Source organism: Nesoenas mayeri (assembly GCF_963082525.1).
Source record: "Nesoenas mayeri genome assembly, chromosome: 30".
NCBI lineage: Eukaryota > Metazoa > Chordata > Aves > Columbiformes > Columbidae > Nesoenas > Nesoenas mayeri.
In genome coordinates this window covers 676,089-693,051 of record NC_137564.1, presented here as the reverse complement: position 1 = coordinate 693,051, position 16,963 = coordinate 676,089, and the positions used below count along the sequence as shown (strand labels likewise).

At 65.4% G+C, this 16,963-nt stretch overlaps 2 protein-coding genes across 2 annotated transcripts; both read right to left on the bottom strand.

Annotated features, from left to right (window-relative positions):
• Positions 1-384: 384 nt before the first annotated feature.
• On the bottom strand, positions 385-2,810 carry LOC308050987 (lens fiber membrane intrinsic protein-like; the record flags this gene model as incomplete). The annotated part of the gene is made up of 4 exons (XM_080361234.1): positions 385-452; positions 890-1,024; positions 1,359-1,499; positions 2,642-2,810. The coding sequence occupies 4 exons, from the start codon at positions 2,808-2,810 to the stop codon at positions 385-387; spliced, it is 513 nt and encodes a 170-aa protein (XP_080217360.1).
• A 3,609-nt stretch (positions 2,811-6,419) lies between these two features.
• On the bottom strand, positions 6,420-16,537 carry LOC308050885 (V-type proton ATPase catalytic subunit A-like; the record flags this gene model as incomplete). Its single annotated transcript, XM_080361100.1, has 14 exons — positions 6,420-6,520; positions 6,600-6,771; positions 6,845-6,939; positions 7,928-8,131; positions 9,050-9,113; positions 9,224-9,338; positions 9,431-9,553; positions 10,532-10,640; positions 10,724-10,886; positions 11,976-12,127; positions 13,492-13,629; positions 13,710-13,924; positions 15,297-15,425; positions 16,456-16,537. 14 exons carry the CDS (start codon positions 16,535-16,537, stop codon positions 6,428-6,430), a joined length of 1,854 nt encoding a protein of 617 aa, XP_080217226.1. The 3' UTR covers positions 6,420-6,427.
• Positions 16,538-16,963: the final 426 nt, after the last annotated feature.

The following is a 16,963-nucleotide window of genomic DNA, read 5'->3' as shown; positions in this document are numbered from 1 at the left end:
CCGCTGCGTCACATGGAGGCTTCCGGGGGGTCCCGGTGACGCTCCCGCCCGTGGGGACACCCCCGTGCCCCTCATGTCCCTCCCCCCAGCCCCCTCTCATGGTGAGACCTCAAAACATCCCTGTTTCTACCCAACCTCCCCGGGATGACATCGATCACCCAGCCCAAAATCTGAGGGTCTCCAAATCCCACGCGGGGGGGGTCACGGCAGTTTATTGGCACCGCAAGATTCGGGGAGGGGGAAGAAAGGGGTAGAACGCGGGGGGGTGAGGAAGAGTGGGGGGGCACAGCTCAGCATAGCAGCGACACGCACCCCGGGGTGCCCCCACCCAGTTCTCGCAGGGAGGAGGGTGGGGGCGGGATCGGGCCCCCCCGGGGGGGCCCCTCAGGCACCCACCACTTCCGAGCTCTCTGGAGACAGATCCTTGGTGGCAGCACAGAGGTGGAAAAGCCCTGGGGGGGGGACAGGAGCCCGTGAGGCGCGGGGGCGGCTCCGTGTGGGTGTAGGGGCCCTCCCTGCTCCCCCCCACCCCTGGGTGCCCTCAGCATGTGGTCAAGCCAAACTCAGCTCTGCGGAGACCAGACACAACTCAGCGCAGCAGTGACCCCCCCATGAGAACACACACAGCTCATTGCAGCAGTGACCCCCCCATGAGACCAGAAACAGCTCATTGCAGCAGTGACCCCCCATGAGAACACACACAGCTCATTGCAGCAGTGACCCCCCCATGAGAACACACACAGCTCATTGCAGCAGTGACCCCCCCATGAGAACACACACAGCTCATTGCAGCAGTGACCCCCCCATGAGAACACACACAGCTCATTGCAGCAGTGACCCCCCCATGAGAACACACGCAGCAGTGACTGAGCCCCACAAGTGCCTCTACCTGCCGAGCTGGTGAGGACGACGGCGACCCAGCCCAGGATGTAGGACCAGGAGAAGCGCCAGGCGGGCCGGGCCGGGCCCAGCAGGCTCAGCGTGCCCACGGTGTACACGGCCAGGGCCAGCAGCGCCAGCAGCCCTGCAGGCAGAGGGGACGGGGCAGCGACACGGCACAGCGCGGCCAGAGAGGCACGGCCAGGCACGGACCGGCACAGCTCAGTGCAGCACAGACCGGCAAAGCTCAGCCTGCAGAGACCGGACACAGCTCAGTGCAGCACAGACCGGCAAAGCTCAGCCTGCAGAGACCAGACACAGCTCAGTGCAGCAGAGACCAGATACAGCTCAGTGCAGCAGTGACCAGCAAAGCTCAGCCTGCAGAGACCAGACACAGCTCAGCACAGCAGTGACTCCCCTGGTGACAGTCCCCGAGGCCCATGTGCCCCAGCCCGCCCCCCTAGCCCGTCCCCACGTACCAGCCAGGAGCAGGGTGACACCGGCCACGCGGGCCCGCGCTCGCCGGGCAGTGCCGGCCGCCACGGACACCCCCAGGGCGAGGCCGGCGGCGGCGGCGAGCACCGAGAGCAGCATCAGCACCCGCGTGGCCTCCCATAGGGCTGCGGGGGAACAGGGGTTGGGGACACCGGGGGGACACGGGACACCGGGACAGTGTCCCTGTGCCCCACACATGGAGACCAGACACAGCTCAGCGCAGCGGTGACCCCCCCATGAGAACACACACAGCTCAGCGCAGCGGTGACCCCCCCATGAGAACACACAGTGCAGCAGTGACCCCCCCCATGAGACCAGACACAGCTCAGCGCAGCGGTGACCCCCCCATGAGAACACACACAGCTCAGTGCAGCGGTGACCCCCCCATGAGAACACACAGTGCAGCAGTGACCCCCCCATGAGAATACACACAGATCAGTGCAGCAGTGACCCCCCATGAGATCAGACACAGGTCAGCACAGCAGTGACCCCCCCAAGAGAACACACACAGCATAGCGGTGACCCCCCCATGAGAACACACACAGCATAGCGGTGACCCCCCCCATGAGAACACACACAGCATAGCGGTGACCCCCCCCATGAGAACACACACAGCATAGCGGTGACCCCCCCATGAGAACACACACAGCATAGCGGTGACCCCCCCCATGAGAACACACACAGCACAGCGGTGACCCCCCCCATGAGAACACACACAGCTCAGCGGTGACCCCCCCTCATGAGACCAGACACAACTCATTGCAACAGTGACCCCCCCATGAGAACACACACAGCTCAGCGGTGACCCCCCCATGAGAACACACACAGCTCATTGCAGCAGTGACCCCCCTATGAGACCAGACACAGCTCATTGCAGCAGTGACCCCCCCATGAGAACACACACAGCATAGCGGTGACCCCCCCCATGAGAAAACACACAGCTCAGCGCAGTGGTGACCCCCCCATGAGAACACACACAGCTCAGCGGTGACCCCCCCATGAGAACACAGACAGCTCATTGCAGCAGTGACCCCCCCATGAGAACACAGACAGCTCATTGCAGCGGTGACCCCCCCATGAGAACACACACAGCTTATTGCAGCGGTGACCCCCCCATGAGAACACACACAGCATAGCGGTGACCCCCCCCCATGAGAACACACACAGCTCAGCGCAGCAGTGACCCCCCCCATGAGACCAGACACAGCTCATTGCAGCAGTGACCCCCCCCATGAGAACACACACAGCTCAACACACCAGTACCTACCGGGGGTGGCGGGGTGGGGGTGGCACTGTCCCCCGAGACAAAGGCGCCACAGCCCCAGGCTGGCGATGTCCCCAGGTGCCCGGCGCTGCAGCCACCCATGGGTGACAGTGGCAGCCAGGAGCAGGGCCAGGCCGGTGGCCCCGCACAGCAGCCCCCTGCCCGCAGGCATCCCCTGCTGGGGGACAGCACCAGGGGACACAGGGGATGACGGTGGGGACACAGGGGACAACCGTGGGGATATCTCTGGGGTAGGGGGGTACCCGGGGGTGGCATCTCCAGGGGATGTTGGGGACACCCATGGGGACATCTCTAGGGGCAGGGGGGGTACCTGTGGGTGGCATCTCCAGGGGATGTTGGGGACACCCATGGGGACATTTCCAGGAGCAGGGTGGGTACCCGTGGGTGGCATCTCCAGGGGATGTTGGGGACACCCATGGGGACATCTCTAGGGGCCGAAGGGGTACCCGTGGGTGGCATCTCCAGGGGATGTTGGAGACACTCATGGGGACATTTCTAGGGGCAGGTGGGGTACCTGTGGGTGGCATCTCCAGGGGATGTTGGGGACACCCATGGGGACATTTCCAGGGGCAGGGGGGGTACCCGTGGGTGGCATCTCCAGGGGATGTTGGGGACACCCATGGGGACATCTCTAGGGGCAGAGGGGGTACCCGGTGGCGGCATCTCCACGGGATCTTGGGGACACCTATGGGGACATCTCTAGGGGCAGAGGGGGTACCCGTGGGTGGCATCTCCAGGGGATGTTGGAGACACCCATGGGGACATCTCTAGGGGCAGGGGGGGTACCTGGGGGTGGCATCTCCAGGGGATGCAGGGGACACCCATGGGGTAGGGGGATAGCCAGGGGGGCGCTGCTGGGGACATTGGGGCACCCGGGTGGTGGCATCTCAGGGGACACCAGGAGCATCTCCAGAGGACACCGTGGGGGACCTCAAGGAGGTGGTGACAGGGTGGGGACACCGGGCCCCCCCCAGGACAGACCCCCCCCGACCCGGGGCACCGACCCCTGGCCACTCACCCACTTTCAGCACCCACCAGCCGGGTGTCCCATGGCCGCCTGTCCCTGTGTCCCTCTGCGTTGGGGACAGGGGCCCCTGGGGGACCGAGGCCACCGGGCGCACGTGGCACTGCCATTGTCAGGGACACAATGCGGGGAAGGCTCTGGGTGCTGTCACCACCCGGGTGCTGACACGGCGAAAGCTTGTCCCCAGATGGGTGACACTGCGGGGGGGGGCAGGGGACACAGCCAGGGTCCCTCCGTGGTGACAGCAGGTGCCATCACCACGGGGATACTGGAGACAGAGGGGACACTAGGGACAGCAGGGTCAGCGGTACTGGAGGCAGAGGGACACTGGGGACAGCAGGGGCAGGGGTACTGGAGGCAGAGGGGACACTGGGGACAGCAGGGTCAGGGATACTGGAGACAGAGGGGACACTGGGGACAGCAGGGTCAGGGGTACTGGAGGCAGAGGGACACTGGGGACAGCAGGGGCAGCAGGGACAGGGGCATTGGGGACATGAAGAACGCTGAGGACACCAGGGACAGAGCCAGCAGGGGTGACGACAGGAGCACTGGGGACATGGAGGACAGAGAGGAAAGGGACACGGGGGACACTGAGAGTTCCCCCAAGGTGGGGGTCAGTCCCCTGGTGCCACACGCGTGCACGGTGACACGCAGACGCGTCCCCCGGGTCACAGCAGCAGCAGCAGCAGGAGGAGGAGGATGAGGCCGAAGCTGCCGCGGGGGGCGGCCCTGGAGCAGGGGGGGCTGCAGGGGACACCTGTGACAGGGGGGGACAGAGGGACCCACATCAGCGGCTGCCACGTCCCCTGAGCCCCGACACCGGGGTGAGGGGCTCCTGCTGCCCCTCCAGCCCTGACACCGGGGTGAGGGTCTCCCCACTCACCTGCCCGCGGTGTCACCTCCCCGAGCCGCAGTGTCACCTCCCCGCAGGCACAATCGTCATCGCCCAGCAGAAGGCAGCTGTAGGTACCGGTGTCCCCATCCCGCAGCCCCCGCAGGAGCAGCCCCCGCGGGGTTTCGGGGGGTCCCGGGGTTCCGGGGGTTCCCTGGGGTGACACCAGCGCGGCGCGGTCCCCGTAGGGCGGGTGGCAGTGGGGGTGGCCGCGGTTCTGGCTGCAGACGGTGACAGCGTCGCCCGCCGTGTCACCCCAGAAGTACCAGCGCTCGGCCCGCAGCCGGCCCAGGGGGACACCGGCCGCGGGACACCCCAGGGTGACAGTGGCACCCAGTGTGGCGTTGGCTTGTGCCCGGGCGCGGTGGGGGCTGTGGCACAGCCCGCAGCCCAGAGAGGGGTCACCACGGCCTGGGGACAACGGGGACTGTCACCGGGACTGGCACCCACCCAGTGTGAGTCCCCACTGGTGTGGGACCCATGGGGTTGTAAACCGCCCCACGGCCATGGGGACATTGCGGAGGGGCCATGGGGATTGTCACCGCCCCACGGCCATGGGGGACACTGCTGAGGGACCATGGGGACCGTCACCGCCCCACGGCCATGGGGACACTGCTGAGGGACCATGGGGACACTGCTGAGAGACCCTGGTGACTGTCACTGCCCCACGGCCATGGGGACATTGCTGAGGGACCATGGGGATTGTCACTGCCCCACGGCCATGGGGACATTGCTGAGGGACCCTGGGGACTGTCACTGCCCCACGGCCATGGGGACACTGCTGAGGGACCCTGGGGATTGTCACTGCCCCACGGCCATGGGGACACTGCTGAGGGACCCTGGGGATTGTCACCGCCCCACGGCCATGGGGACACTGCTGAGGGACCATGGGGATTGTCACTGCCCCACGGCCATGGGGACACTGCTGAGGGACCCTGGGGATTGTCACTGCCCCACGGCCATGGGGACACTGCTGAGGGACCATGGGGATTGTCACCACCCCATGGCCATGGGGACACTGCTGAGGGACCCTGGGGATTGTCACTGCCCCACGGCCATGGGGACACTGCTGAGGGACCATGGGGACACTGCTGAGGGACCCTGGGGACTGTCACCGCCCCACGGCCATGCGGTCATTGGCAGGGACTCGCCACCATGGGACACTCGGGGACAGCCACCACACAGCTCGGGGACCGGGACGAGGACACGGGGGTGGGAAGGGACGGCGACAGTGACAGCGACAGAGACATGTCCTCCCCCCGCCCCGAGCCCCTCCAGCTCCCGCAGCCCCCCCGGCACCCCCGGACCTCGCTGTCCCCGCCGCACCCCCGCGGGCCCCCCAGACCTCGGGCCCCCCGGTCCCCCCGCACCCCCGCGGGACCCCCCAGACCTCGGGACCCCCCCGGGACCCACCGCGAGGGGCCAGGGCCGCTCCCAGCCCCAGGGGCAGCAGCAGGACCCACATCGCCAGGCGGTGGCTCCGGGGGGGCGGGACGGGGCGGGGGACGGGGCGGGAGGGGGCGGCACTGCGGGCGGGCGGGGGGGTGACAAGGGACACTTCACACGATCCCCGCTGGGGCTGGCGGGGGGGTTCCCCGGCCCTCAAGGCGCTGCCCCCCCCGGCTTTCCCACCTTTCCCACCGGCCGGAGCGGGACAGCGACCCCCATGGACCCCCCCAAAATGAGGCTCCGGTGCCAGCGCCCGCGGGGGGGGGACCAGCCGGTCCCATCCGCTGCAGGGAAACCACGCCTGGAGGCCGAGCTGCCCCAGGGCCATTTATTAGGCTGGGGGCGGGACACTCCCCATCCCATAAATCCCATAACCCCCATTTTCCTGCCCCGCCCCCCCGCCTCAGTCCTCCAGGTTGCGGAACGCCGCCTGCATCTCCTCGTTGAGCTGGGCAAAGGCGGCCGTGATGGTGGCTTCGCCGTCCTTCACCGGGTCCTGGGGACGCAGGGGACAGGGTGGCATCACCACGCACCCCCCCGGTGGTGCTCAGAGCCCCCCCGACCCACACACCCACCATGAACTTCATGGCGCTCAGCCGGTACAGGATGTCCCCCAGGTTCTCGCGGATGGTGGCCCAGGTGACGCGGCGCTCGCCCGCGGCCGTGGCCTCCACGGCGTGACGCGCCAGCTCGTAGAAGGTCACCATGTTCTGGAGCATCCCCACCGTCTTGTAGAAGGGGCAGAACCTGGGGGGCGAGGGGGTGAGGGTGGGGGGTGCAGGGGGTGCAGGGGGTGCGGGGGTTTAGGGGGCCGGGGTACCTGTCGTAGGAGGAGTAGCCATTCTGCTGGAGGAAATCGTCCTTGAGGAGTTTCGCCACCTCCAGGGTCACCTTGTCGGCCTCGGCGAGGGACGCCTGCGGGGGGACAGCTCTGGGGTGTCCCTGTCCCCATCCCTTCCCATATCTCACATTCTCATCCCGAATCCCATATCGCCACCCATCCCATATCCCCCATCCCATCTCCGCCCCGTCTCCATCGCCAACCCCTCCTGTCCCACCCGTCACATCCCCATCTTCTGTCCCAGATCCCATATTCCACGTTCCCATCCCAGCCCCTGTCCCACATCCCATCCCATCCCATATCCTCCATCCCAGATCTTCCCTTTCCATCCTGTCGCTTATCTCCACCCCCAATCCTGTCCCATCCCATATCCACATCCCATCCTATCCCATCCCATCTTCCCATCTGCATCCCATCCCCATCCCATGTCCCATGTCCCCATTCCATTCCATATCCCCGTCCCATCCTGATCGCCAACCCACATCCCAAATCTCCATCCCATATCCCACATCTCCATCTCATTCCATCTTCCCATCTGCATCCCATCCCCACCCCATGTCCTGTGTCCTATGTCCCATGTCCCCATTCCATATCTCCATCCCATCCTGATCGCCAACTCACATCCCATATCTCCATCCCATCTCAGCTTCCCATCTGCATCCCATCCCCACCCCATGTCCTGTGTCCTATGTCCCATGTCCCCATTCCATATCTCCATCCCATCCTGATCGTCAACTCACATCCCATATCTCCATCCCATCTCATCTTGCCATCTGCATCCCATCCTCATCCCATGTCCTGTGTCCTATGTCCCATGTCCCCATTCCATATCCCCATCCCATCCTGATCGCCAACTCACATCCCATATCTCCATCCCATCTCATCTTGCCATCTGCATCCCATCCCCATCCCATGTCCCATATTCCCATTCCATATCCTCATCCCATCCTGATCACCATCCCACATCTCCATCCTGTCTCCCCATCTTCATCACAGCCCCACCCCATGTCTCATATCCCATAACTCCAATGCCATCCCATTACCCCCATTCCCATATCCCACCTTCCCAACCAGCTGCACGATCTCCGCCAGCTCCTCCTCCTCCTGCAGGATCTCCCGCGCGCGGCGGCGCAGGACGGGGAACTCGGGGTGCAGCCGCTCGTAATGGGGCTCCAGCGCCCGCAGGTACCGGCTGTAGCTGATCAACCAGTTCACTGACGGGAAGTGCTTGCGCTGCGCCAGCTTCTTGTCCAGCCCCCAGAACACCTGGGGGGGTCACACACACAGAACAACAGAATCCCACTCCCTCCAGCATCTTGGTGGCTGCGCTGGACTCTCTCCAGCAGTTCCCTGTCCTGCTGGAACTGAGGGGCCACAGCTGGACACAAGATTCCAGGTGTGGTCTCCCCAGCGCAGAGCAGAGGGGCAGGAGAACCTCTCGGGACCCAGCTGGTCTCCCATCCAAGCACTGACCAGGCCCGACCCTGCTTAGCTTCCCAGATCAGATGAGATGGGGCGTTCTCAGGGTGCTATGGCTATTTTATATATATATATATATATATATGTTTCTCAAGTTTATCCTTATAGTATCTGAACTAAACCCTTTTTTCAAGGGCAGAGCAGAGGGGCAGGAGAACCTCTCTGACCTACTGACCACCCCCTTCTAACCCACCCCAGGTCCCATTGGCTTCCTGGCCACAAGGGCCCAGTGCTGGCTCAGCCCACAGCACACGCTGTTCCCAGCTGGTCTCCCATCCAAGTGCTGACCGGGCCCGACCCTGCTTAGCTTCCCAGATCAGTCGAGATGGGGCGTTCTCAGGGTGCTATGGGTGTATAGATTACATTATGTGTATATATATATTTGTTCCCCAATATATCCTGATAGTATCTGAACTAAACCCTTTATTCAAGGGCAGAGCAGAGGGGCAGGAGAACCTCTCTGACCTACTGACCACCCCCTTCTAACCCCGCCCAGGTCCCATTGGCTTCCTGGCCACAAGGGCCCAGTGCTGGCTCATGGTCACTGCGCTGTCCCCAGGTCCCTTTTCACCACTCTCCAAAAGGTTGTTCCCCAACTTACACTGGAACCTGGGCTTGTTCCTGCCCAGATACAATACTCCACACACCAGCAGGGCGGTCAGGGGGGGCTGTGCCACAACGGGGTGTCCCCCGCGCCCCACTCACCTGCACGATGCCCAGCGTGGCCGAGGTGACGGGGTCCGAGAAGTCCCCTCCCGGTGGGGACACACTGCAGGGGACAGTGAGCAGGTGGGGGCAATGAGCAGGATGGGAGGTCAATGTGATGCCGGTCGGGGGGGTCCCCAACACTGCCCCCCGTCCCGTGTCCCCCGCACTCACGCGCCCACGATGCTGACGCTGCCCTCGCGCGCGGGGTTCCCCAGGCACCGCACTCGCCCCGCGCGCTCGTAGAAAGACGCCAAACGCGCCCCCAGGTACGCCGGGTACCCGCTGTCTGTGGGGGGGACACAGCGTCACCGCAACCCCAGGGCTGGGGGGGTGTGGGGGGAATGGGGGTTCAGCGGGGTCCCCGGGGTGGGGGCTCACCCGCCGGCATCTCGGCCAAGCGCCCCGAGATCTCGCGCAGCGCCTCGGCCCAGCGGGACGTGGAGTCGGCCATCATGCTGACGTTGTAGCCCATGTCGCGGAAGTACTCGGACAGCGTGATGCCTGCGCCGGCGGCACGTGGTTTGCACGCTCGGTGTGCACCCCGGCACACTCGGTGTGTGCTCTTGCACACTCGATGTGCACCCTGGCACACTTGGTGTGTGCCCTTGCACGTTCACTGTGTGCTCTTGTATGCTCAGTGTGCACCCTGGCACACTCAGTGTGTGCCCTTGCACACTTGATGTGCACTCTGGCACACTTGGTGTGTGCTCTTACACCCTTGGTTTGCACCCTGGCACGTTCAGCGTGCGCTCTTGCATGCTCAGTATGCACCCCGGCACACTCGATATGTGCTCTTACACACTCAGTGTGCACCCTGGAACACTCGATGTGTGCTCTTGCATGCTCAGTGTGCACCTCGGCACGCTCGGTGTGTGCTCTTGCATGCCCAGCGTGCACCCTGGCACACTCAGTGTGTGCTCTTGCACATTCGGTGTGCACTCTTGCACACTCAGTGTGCACCCTGGCACGCTCTGTGTGCACTCTTGCATGCTCAGTGTGTGCCCTGACACACTCAGTGTGTGCTCTTGCACGCTCAGTGTGCACTCTTGCACACTTGGTGTGCACCCTGGCACGCTCTGTGTGCACTTTTGCATGCCCAGCGTGCACCCTGGCACACTCAGTGTGTGCTCTTGCACACTCGGTGTGCACCCTGGCATGCTCTGTGTGCACTCTTGCATGCTCAGTGTGCGCCCTGACACACTCAGTGTGTGCTCTTGCACGCTCAGTGTGCACTCCTGCACACTCGGTGTCCACCCTGGCACGCTCTGTGTGCACTCTTGCACACTCAGTGTGTGCTCTTGCACACTCGCTGTACACCCCAGCACGCTCACTGTGCACCCTAGCACACAGCTTGCACGCTCCTTGTGCACACTCAGCACAGCCCCTCGCACGCTTGGCGCACCCCTTGCTGCGCACCCACCCTCCCGCGCACACGGTTGGGTGCACAAGCAGCACGGTTGCACACTCGTGCACGCTCACCCGTGTAGATGGAGGCTTCCCGCGCCGCCACCGGCATGTTGGAGGTGTTGGCCACCAGTGTCGTGCGCTTCATGATGGTCTCGGTCCTCCCATCCACCTCCATGGTGAGCTGGGGACGGCGCCGCCGTCACCGCAGTGCCCGGCTCGCCCCGTCACCCCGGTGTCACCGCAGGGTCCCCCTGGTGTCCCCACCTCGGGGAAGTCCCGCAGGACCTCGGACATCTCGTTGCCGCGTTCGCCGCAGCCCACGTAGACGATGACGTCGCTGTTGGAGAACTTGGAGAGCGACTGCGAGATGACGGTTTTGCCGCAGCCGAAGGCGCCCGGGATGGCCGTGGTGCCGCCCTGCACGCACCTGGGGACACGCGGGGACACGGGGGACAGGGGGAGTGGTGGCTGCAGACCCCCAACGCCGCCCCTTGGCCCCAGCCTTGCTGTCACTGTCCCCAGCCTCATCTCCATCTGCCATCCTTGTCCCCACTGCCATCTATCCCACGTTGCTGTCCACTGTCCCCATTCCCACCTCTGTCCCTCACCCCGCTCTCTGTCCCCACCCCTGTCCCCCAACCATGTCCCTTATTCCCATCTCCTGTCCCCAACCCTTGTCACCAACCCCATCCCTGTCCCAAATCCCCACCCTCTGTCCCTTATCCCCATCTCCATCCCATCCCAAACCCCATCCCTGTCCCTTATTTCCGTCCCCATCCCTGTCCCAAATCGTCATCCCATCCCTTATTCCCATCTCCATCCCATTCCCAACCCTTGTCCCCAACCCCATCCCTGTCCCCATCCCATCCCAACCCCATCTCTGTCCCCATCCCCGTCCCAAATCTCCATCCTCTGTCCCCAACCCCATCCCTGTCCCCATCCCCGTCCCCATCCCATCCCAAATCTCCATCCCATCCCCAATCCTTGTCCCCAACCCCATCCCTGTCCCCATCCCTGTCCCAAATCTCCATCCTCTGTCCCCAACCCCATCCCTGTCCCAAATCTCCATCCTCTGTCCCCAACCCCATCCCTGTCCCCATCCCATCCCAAATCTCCATCCCATTCCCAACCCTTGTCCCCAACCCCATCCCTGTCCCCATCCCATCCCAAATCTCCATCCTCTGTCCCCAACCCCATCCCTGCCCTTTATTCCCATTGCCATCCCCTGTCCCCAACCTCATCCTTGTCCCCATCCCATCCCTCATTCCCATTGCCATCCCATCTCCAACCCTTGGCCCCAACCCCATTCCTGTCCCCATCCCCTGTCCCTTATTCCCATTGCCACCCCCTATCCCCAACCCTTGTCCCCATCCCTATCCCCCACTCCATCCCTGTCCCCACCCCCATCCCCAGTCCTTGTCCCCATCCCTGTCCCAAATCCCCATGCTGTCCCCATCCCTGTCCCTTGCCCCCATCCCCGTGCCCCCTCCCGCCCGCGTCCCGTCCCCGTCCCTACGGGAAGAGCGCGTCCAGCACGCGCTGGCCGGTGAGCAGCGGGTGACACGCCGGCAGCTTCTCGGCCACCGGCCGCGTCTGCCGCACCGGCCACACCTGCAGCATCGTCAGCTGCTCCGCGTGGCCCTGGAACTCCAGCTCCAGCACCACGTCCTGCGGGGACAGCGGGCGATGGGGACGGGGGACAGCGCGGACAGGGGACAGCGGGTGATGGGGATGGGGGACAGCGGGCAATGGGGACGCGGGACAGCGCGGACAGGGGACAGCGCGGACAGGGGACAGTGGGCAATGGGGATGCGGGACAGCGCGGACAGGGGACAGCAGGCAATGGGGACGGGGGACAGCGTGGGCAGGGGACAGCAGGCAATGGGGACGGGGGACAGCGCGGACAGGGGACTGGGGACAGCGGGCAATGGGGACGGGGGACAGCGCGGACAGGGGACAGAGGACAGCAGGCAATGGGGACGGGGGACAGCGCGGACAGGGGACAGGGGACAGCGGGCAATGGGGACGGGGGACAGCGCGGACAGGGGACAGTGGGCAATGGGGATGGGGGACAGCGCGGACAAGGGACAGCGGGGACAGGGGACAGGGGACAGCGGGCAATGGGGACGCGGGACAGCGTGGACAGGGGACAGTGAAGACAGGGGACAGGGGACAGCACGGACAGGGGACAGCACGGACAGTGTGGACAGGGGACAGTGTGGACAGGGGACAGCGGGGACAGGGGACAGCGGGGACAGGGGACAGCGCGGACAGGGGACAGCGGGCAGCGGGGACAGGGGACAGCGGGGACAGGGGACAGCGGGGACAGGGGACAGTGGGGACAGGAGACAGCGGACAGCAGGACAGGAGACAGGGGGACAGGGGACAGTGGGGACGGGACAGTGAGGACAGGGGACAGTGAGGACAGCATGGACAGTGTGGACAGGGGACAGCGGGGACAGGGGACAGCATGGACAGGGGACAGCAGGGACAGAGGACAGAGGACAGCAGGCGACAGGGGACAGCAGGGGACAGCGGGCAGTGGGGACAAGGGACAGCATGGACAGGGGACAGTGGGGACAGGGGACAGCGGGGACACGGGACAGCGGGGACATGGGACAGCAGGGACAGAGGACGGGGGACAGCGGGGACAGGGGACGACAGGGGACAGCAGGGGACAGCAGGGGACAGCGGGCAGTGGGGACAAGGGACAGCATGGACAGGCGACAGCAGGGACAGGGGACAGCAGGCAGTGGGGACAGGGGACAGCGGGGACAGGGGACAGCGGGGACAGTGGGAACAGTGGGGAGAGGGAACAGCAGGGACAGGGGAAAGTGGAGACAGCAGGGACAGGGGACAGCAGGGATAGCAGGAACAGGGGACAGCGGGGACAGTGGGAACAGGGGAAGGTGGGGACAGCGGGAACAGGGGAAAGTGGGGACAGCAGGGACAGGGGACAGTGGGGACAGCGGGAACAGGGGACAGCGGGAACAGGGGACAGCGGGGCCAGGGGACCCGCCACCCGCCCTTACCGTGACGCTGTAGTGCCCGGGGGGTGCCACGTAGGTGACGGTGCCGCGGCTGCGTGGCGGCACCATGATGCGGTGCTGGAGCAGCGAGTTCTCCATCACCGTCCCATAAATGTCACCGCCGGTGACGTGACTCCCAACCTGCGCCGGGGGGTGGCCGTGAGGACACGGGACCCCAGTGGGGACGGCGTGGGTGTCCCCGCGGTGGGGGGGACACGCACCCGGATGTCCTTGCTGGGGACAAAGTCCCAGGCCAGGTGTCGCGGCAGCGCGGGGACGTTGGTGCCGCGCGGGATGTAGATGCCGCCGGTGTCGCGCGCGATGTCCCGCAGCGGGCGCTGGATCCCGTCGAAGATGGAGCCCAGGAGCCCCGGGCCCAGCTCCACCGACAGCGGCTGCCCCGTGCGCAGCACCGGGTCCCCAACACGCACCCCCGCTGGCACCGCTCAGGAAACGATCGGGAGATGGGGACGGAGAGGGGACGAGGGGCTGCGGGTTACGGGGCAGGGTGAGGGGACAGGGAGGGGACAGAGGGGACAGGACAAGGGGGACAGGGCAGGATGGGGGGACAGGGAAGGGACAGGATGGGGGGATGGGGAAGGGACAGGACAGGGGGGACAGGGCAGAATGGAAGGGACAGAGTGGACAAGACAAGGGGGACAGGGACAGGGAGGGGACAGGGCAGGATGGAAGGGATGGAGTGGACAGGACAAGGGGGACAGGGCAGGATGGGGGGACAGGGAGGGGACAGGACAGGGGGGACAGGACAGAATGGAAGGGACAGAGTGGACAAGACAAGGGGGACAGGGACAAAGGGGACAGGGCAGGATGGAAGGGACAGAGTGGACAGGACAAGGGGGACGGGGCAGGATGGGGGGACAGGGAGGGGGCAGGACAGGGGGGACAGGGGGGACAGGACAGGGCAGGATGGGGGGACGGGGAAGGGACAGGATGGGGGGACAGAGAGGGGACAGAACAGGGGGCACAGGGCAGAATGGAAGGGACGGAGTGGACAAGGGGGACAGAGAAGGACAGGGTGACAGGGAGGGGATAGGACAGAGGGGACAGGAAAGGGACAGGACATGGCAGGATGGATTAACAGGGAAGGGACAGGATGGGGGGACAGGGAAGGGACAGAGGGGACAGGGCAGGATGGAAGGGATGGAGTGGACAGGACAAAGGGGACAGGGCAGGATGGGGGGACAGGGAGGGGACAGGGCAGGATGGGGGGATGGGGAAGGGACAGGATGGGGGGACAGGGAGGGGACAGGACAGGGGTGACGGGGGGGACAGGACAGGGCAGGATCGGGGGATGGGGAAGGGACAGGATGGGGGGACAGGGAAGGGACAGAGGGGACAGGATAGGATGGAAGGGATGGAGTGGACAGGACAAGGGGGACAGGGCAGGATGGGGGGACAGGACAGGGAAGGGACAGGGGGTCTCGGGGCCATAGGGCAGGTGGGGGGACAGGGAAGGGCAGGACAGGGGGGACAAGGCAGGATGGGAGGGACAGGGAGGGGACAGGGAGGACAGGGAAGGGACAGAGGGTCTCGGTGCCATGGGGCAGGATGGGGGGACAGGGAAGGGACAGGACAGGGGGGACAGGGAGGGGACAGAGGGGACAGGGCAGGATGGGGGGACAGAGAAGGGACAGGGAGGGGACAGGACAGAGGACAAAGGAAATGGGACAGGACGGGGGACTGGAAGGACAGGAGGACAGGACAAGGGGACAGCAGAGGATGGGGGGACAGCAGGGGACAGGGAAGGGCGGGGTGGGGACACGGGGAGGACAAGGCCAGCAGGATACAGGTCTCCTCGTACACCTGCAGCGTGGCCGTGTCCCCGTCCAGCCGGATGATCTCCCCGACCAGCTCCGCGTGGCCCACGCGCACCAGCTCGAACATGGCGGCCCCGGCCATGCGGGTGGCGGTCACCACTGTGGGGACAGGCCATGGTCACCGTCACCACTGTGGGGACAGGCCATGGTCACTGTCACCACTGCAGGGACAGGCCATGGTCACCGTCACCACTGTGGGGACAGGCCATGGTCACTGTCACCACTGCAGGGACAGGCCATGGTCACTGTCACCAGCACAGGGACAGGTCATGGTCACTGTCACCACTGCGGGAACAGGTCATGGTCACTGTCACCGGTACAGGGACAGGCCATGGTCACTGTCACCACTGCGGGGACAGGCCATGGTCACTGTCACCACCGCAGGGACGGGCCACCCAACCCCAACCACTGCGCCCCCCCGCCAGCTCCCACCTCCCCAAACACAACCCCTCCATGTCCCCAAATCTGTCCCCAACAATGACTCCCCCATGTCCCAAACCTTGTCCCCAAAAGTGACACCCCCTTGTCCCCAACCACAGCCCCCCCATGTCCCCAACCCTATCCCCAACCACACCCCCATGTCCCCAACTCTCTCCTCAACCCTGTCCCCAACAATGACTCCTCCCATGTCCCCAACCCTGTCCCTAATCACAACCCCCCCATGTCCCCAATTCTGTACCCAGCCCTGTCCCCAACCACACCCCCCTGTCCCCAACAATGACCCCCCATGTCCCCAACCCTGTCCCCAACAATGACCCCCCATGTCCCCAACCCTGTCCCCAACCACACCCCCATGTCCCCAACAATGACCCCCCATGTCCCCAACAATGACCCCCCATGTCCCCAACCCTGTCCACAACCACACCCCTCTGTCCCCAACAATGACCCCCCCATGTCCCCAACCACCCCCATGTCCCCAACAATGACCCCAACCACACCCCCATGTCCCCAACAACGACCCCCCATGACCCCAACCCTGTCCCCAACCACACCCCCATGTCCCCAACAATGACCCCCCAAGTCCCCAACCCTGTCCACAACCACACCCCCATGTCCCCAACAATGACCCCCCCCATGTCCCCAAACACAATGCCCCCCGTCCCCATCCCCGCCGGTGTCCCCGTGTCACCGGGCCCCGAGACGCCGTGCACGGCCCCCAGTAGCCCCTCCCGCTCGGCCTCCGCCAGCCGCGCCGCCCCGGTCCCCGCCATGGTGTCCCCAGCGCGGCCCCGTGTCCCCGCGTTATATGGGGCGGGTGACGGTGACGCGGCAGGCGGGGGCTGTGTACAGTCAACACGTCCCCTCCGGTCCCCCCCGGCACCGCCGCACCGAGGTGCCACACACCGGCACGCGCCGGCCTTGGCCGCGCTCAGGGTGACGGTGACATTCGCCCTCCCCGCTGCCACCACCGTGTCCCCATCCCTGTGTCACCTGTGTCCCCCGTGCACCCTCCCTGGTGCCACCACTGTGTCTCCGTCCCCTCCTGGGGTCCCTGTGTCCCTCACGTCCCCTGTGCCCCCTCCCTGGTGACACCACCATGTCCCCATCCTTGTGTCCCCCATGTCCCCTGTGCCCCTTCCCCGGTGCCACCACCACAGCCTCGTCCCCTCCTGGGGTCCCTGTGTCCCCCATGTCCC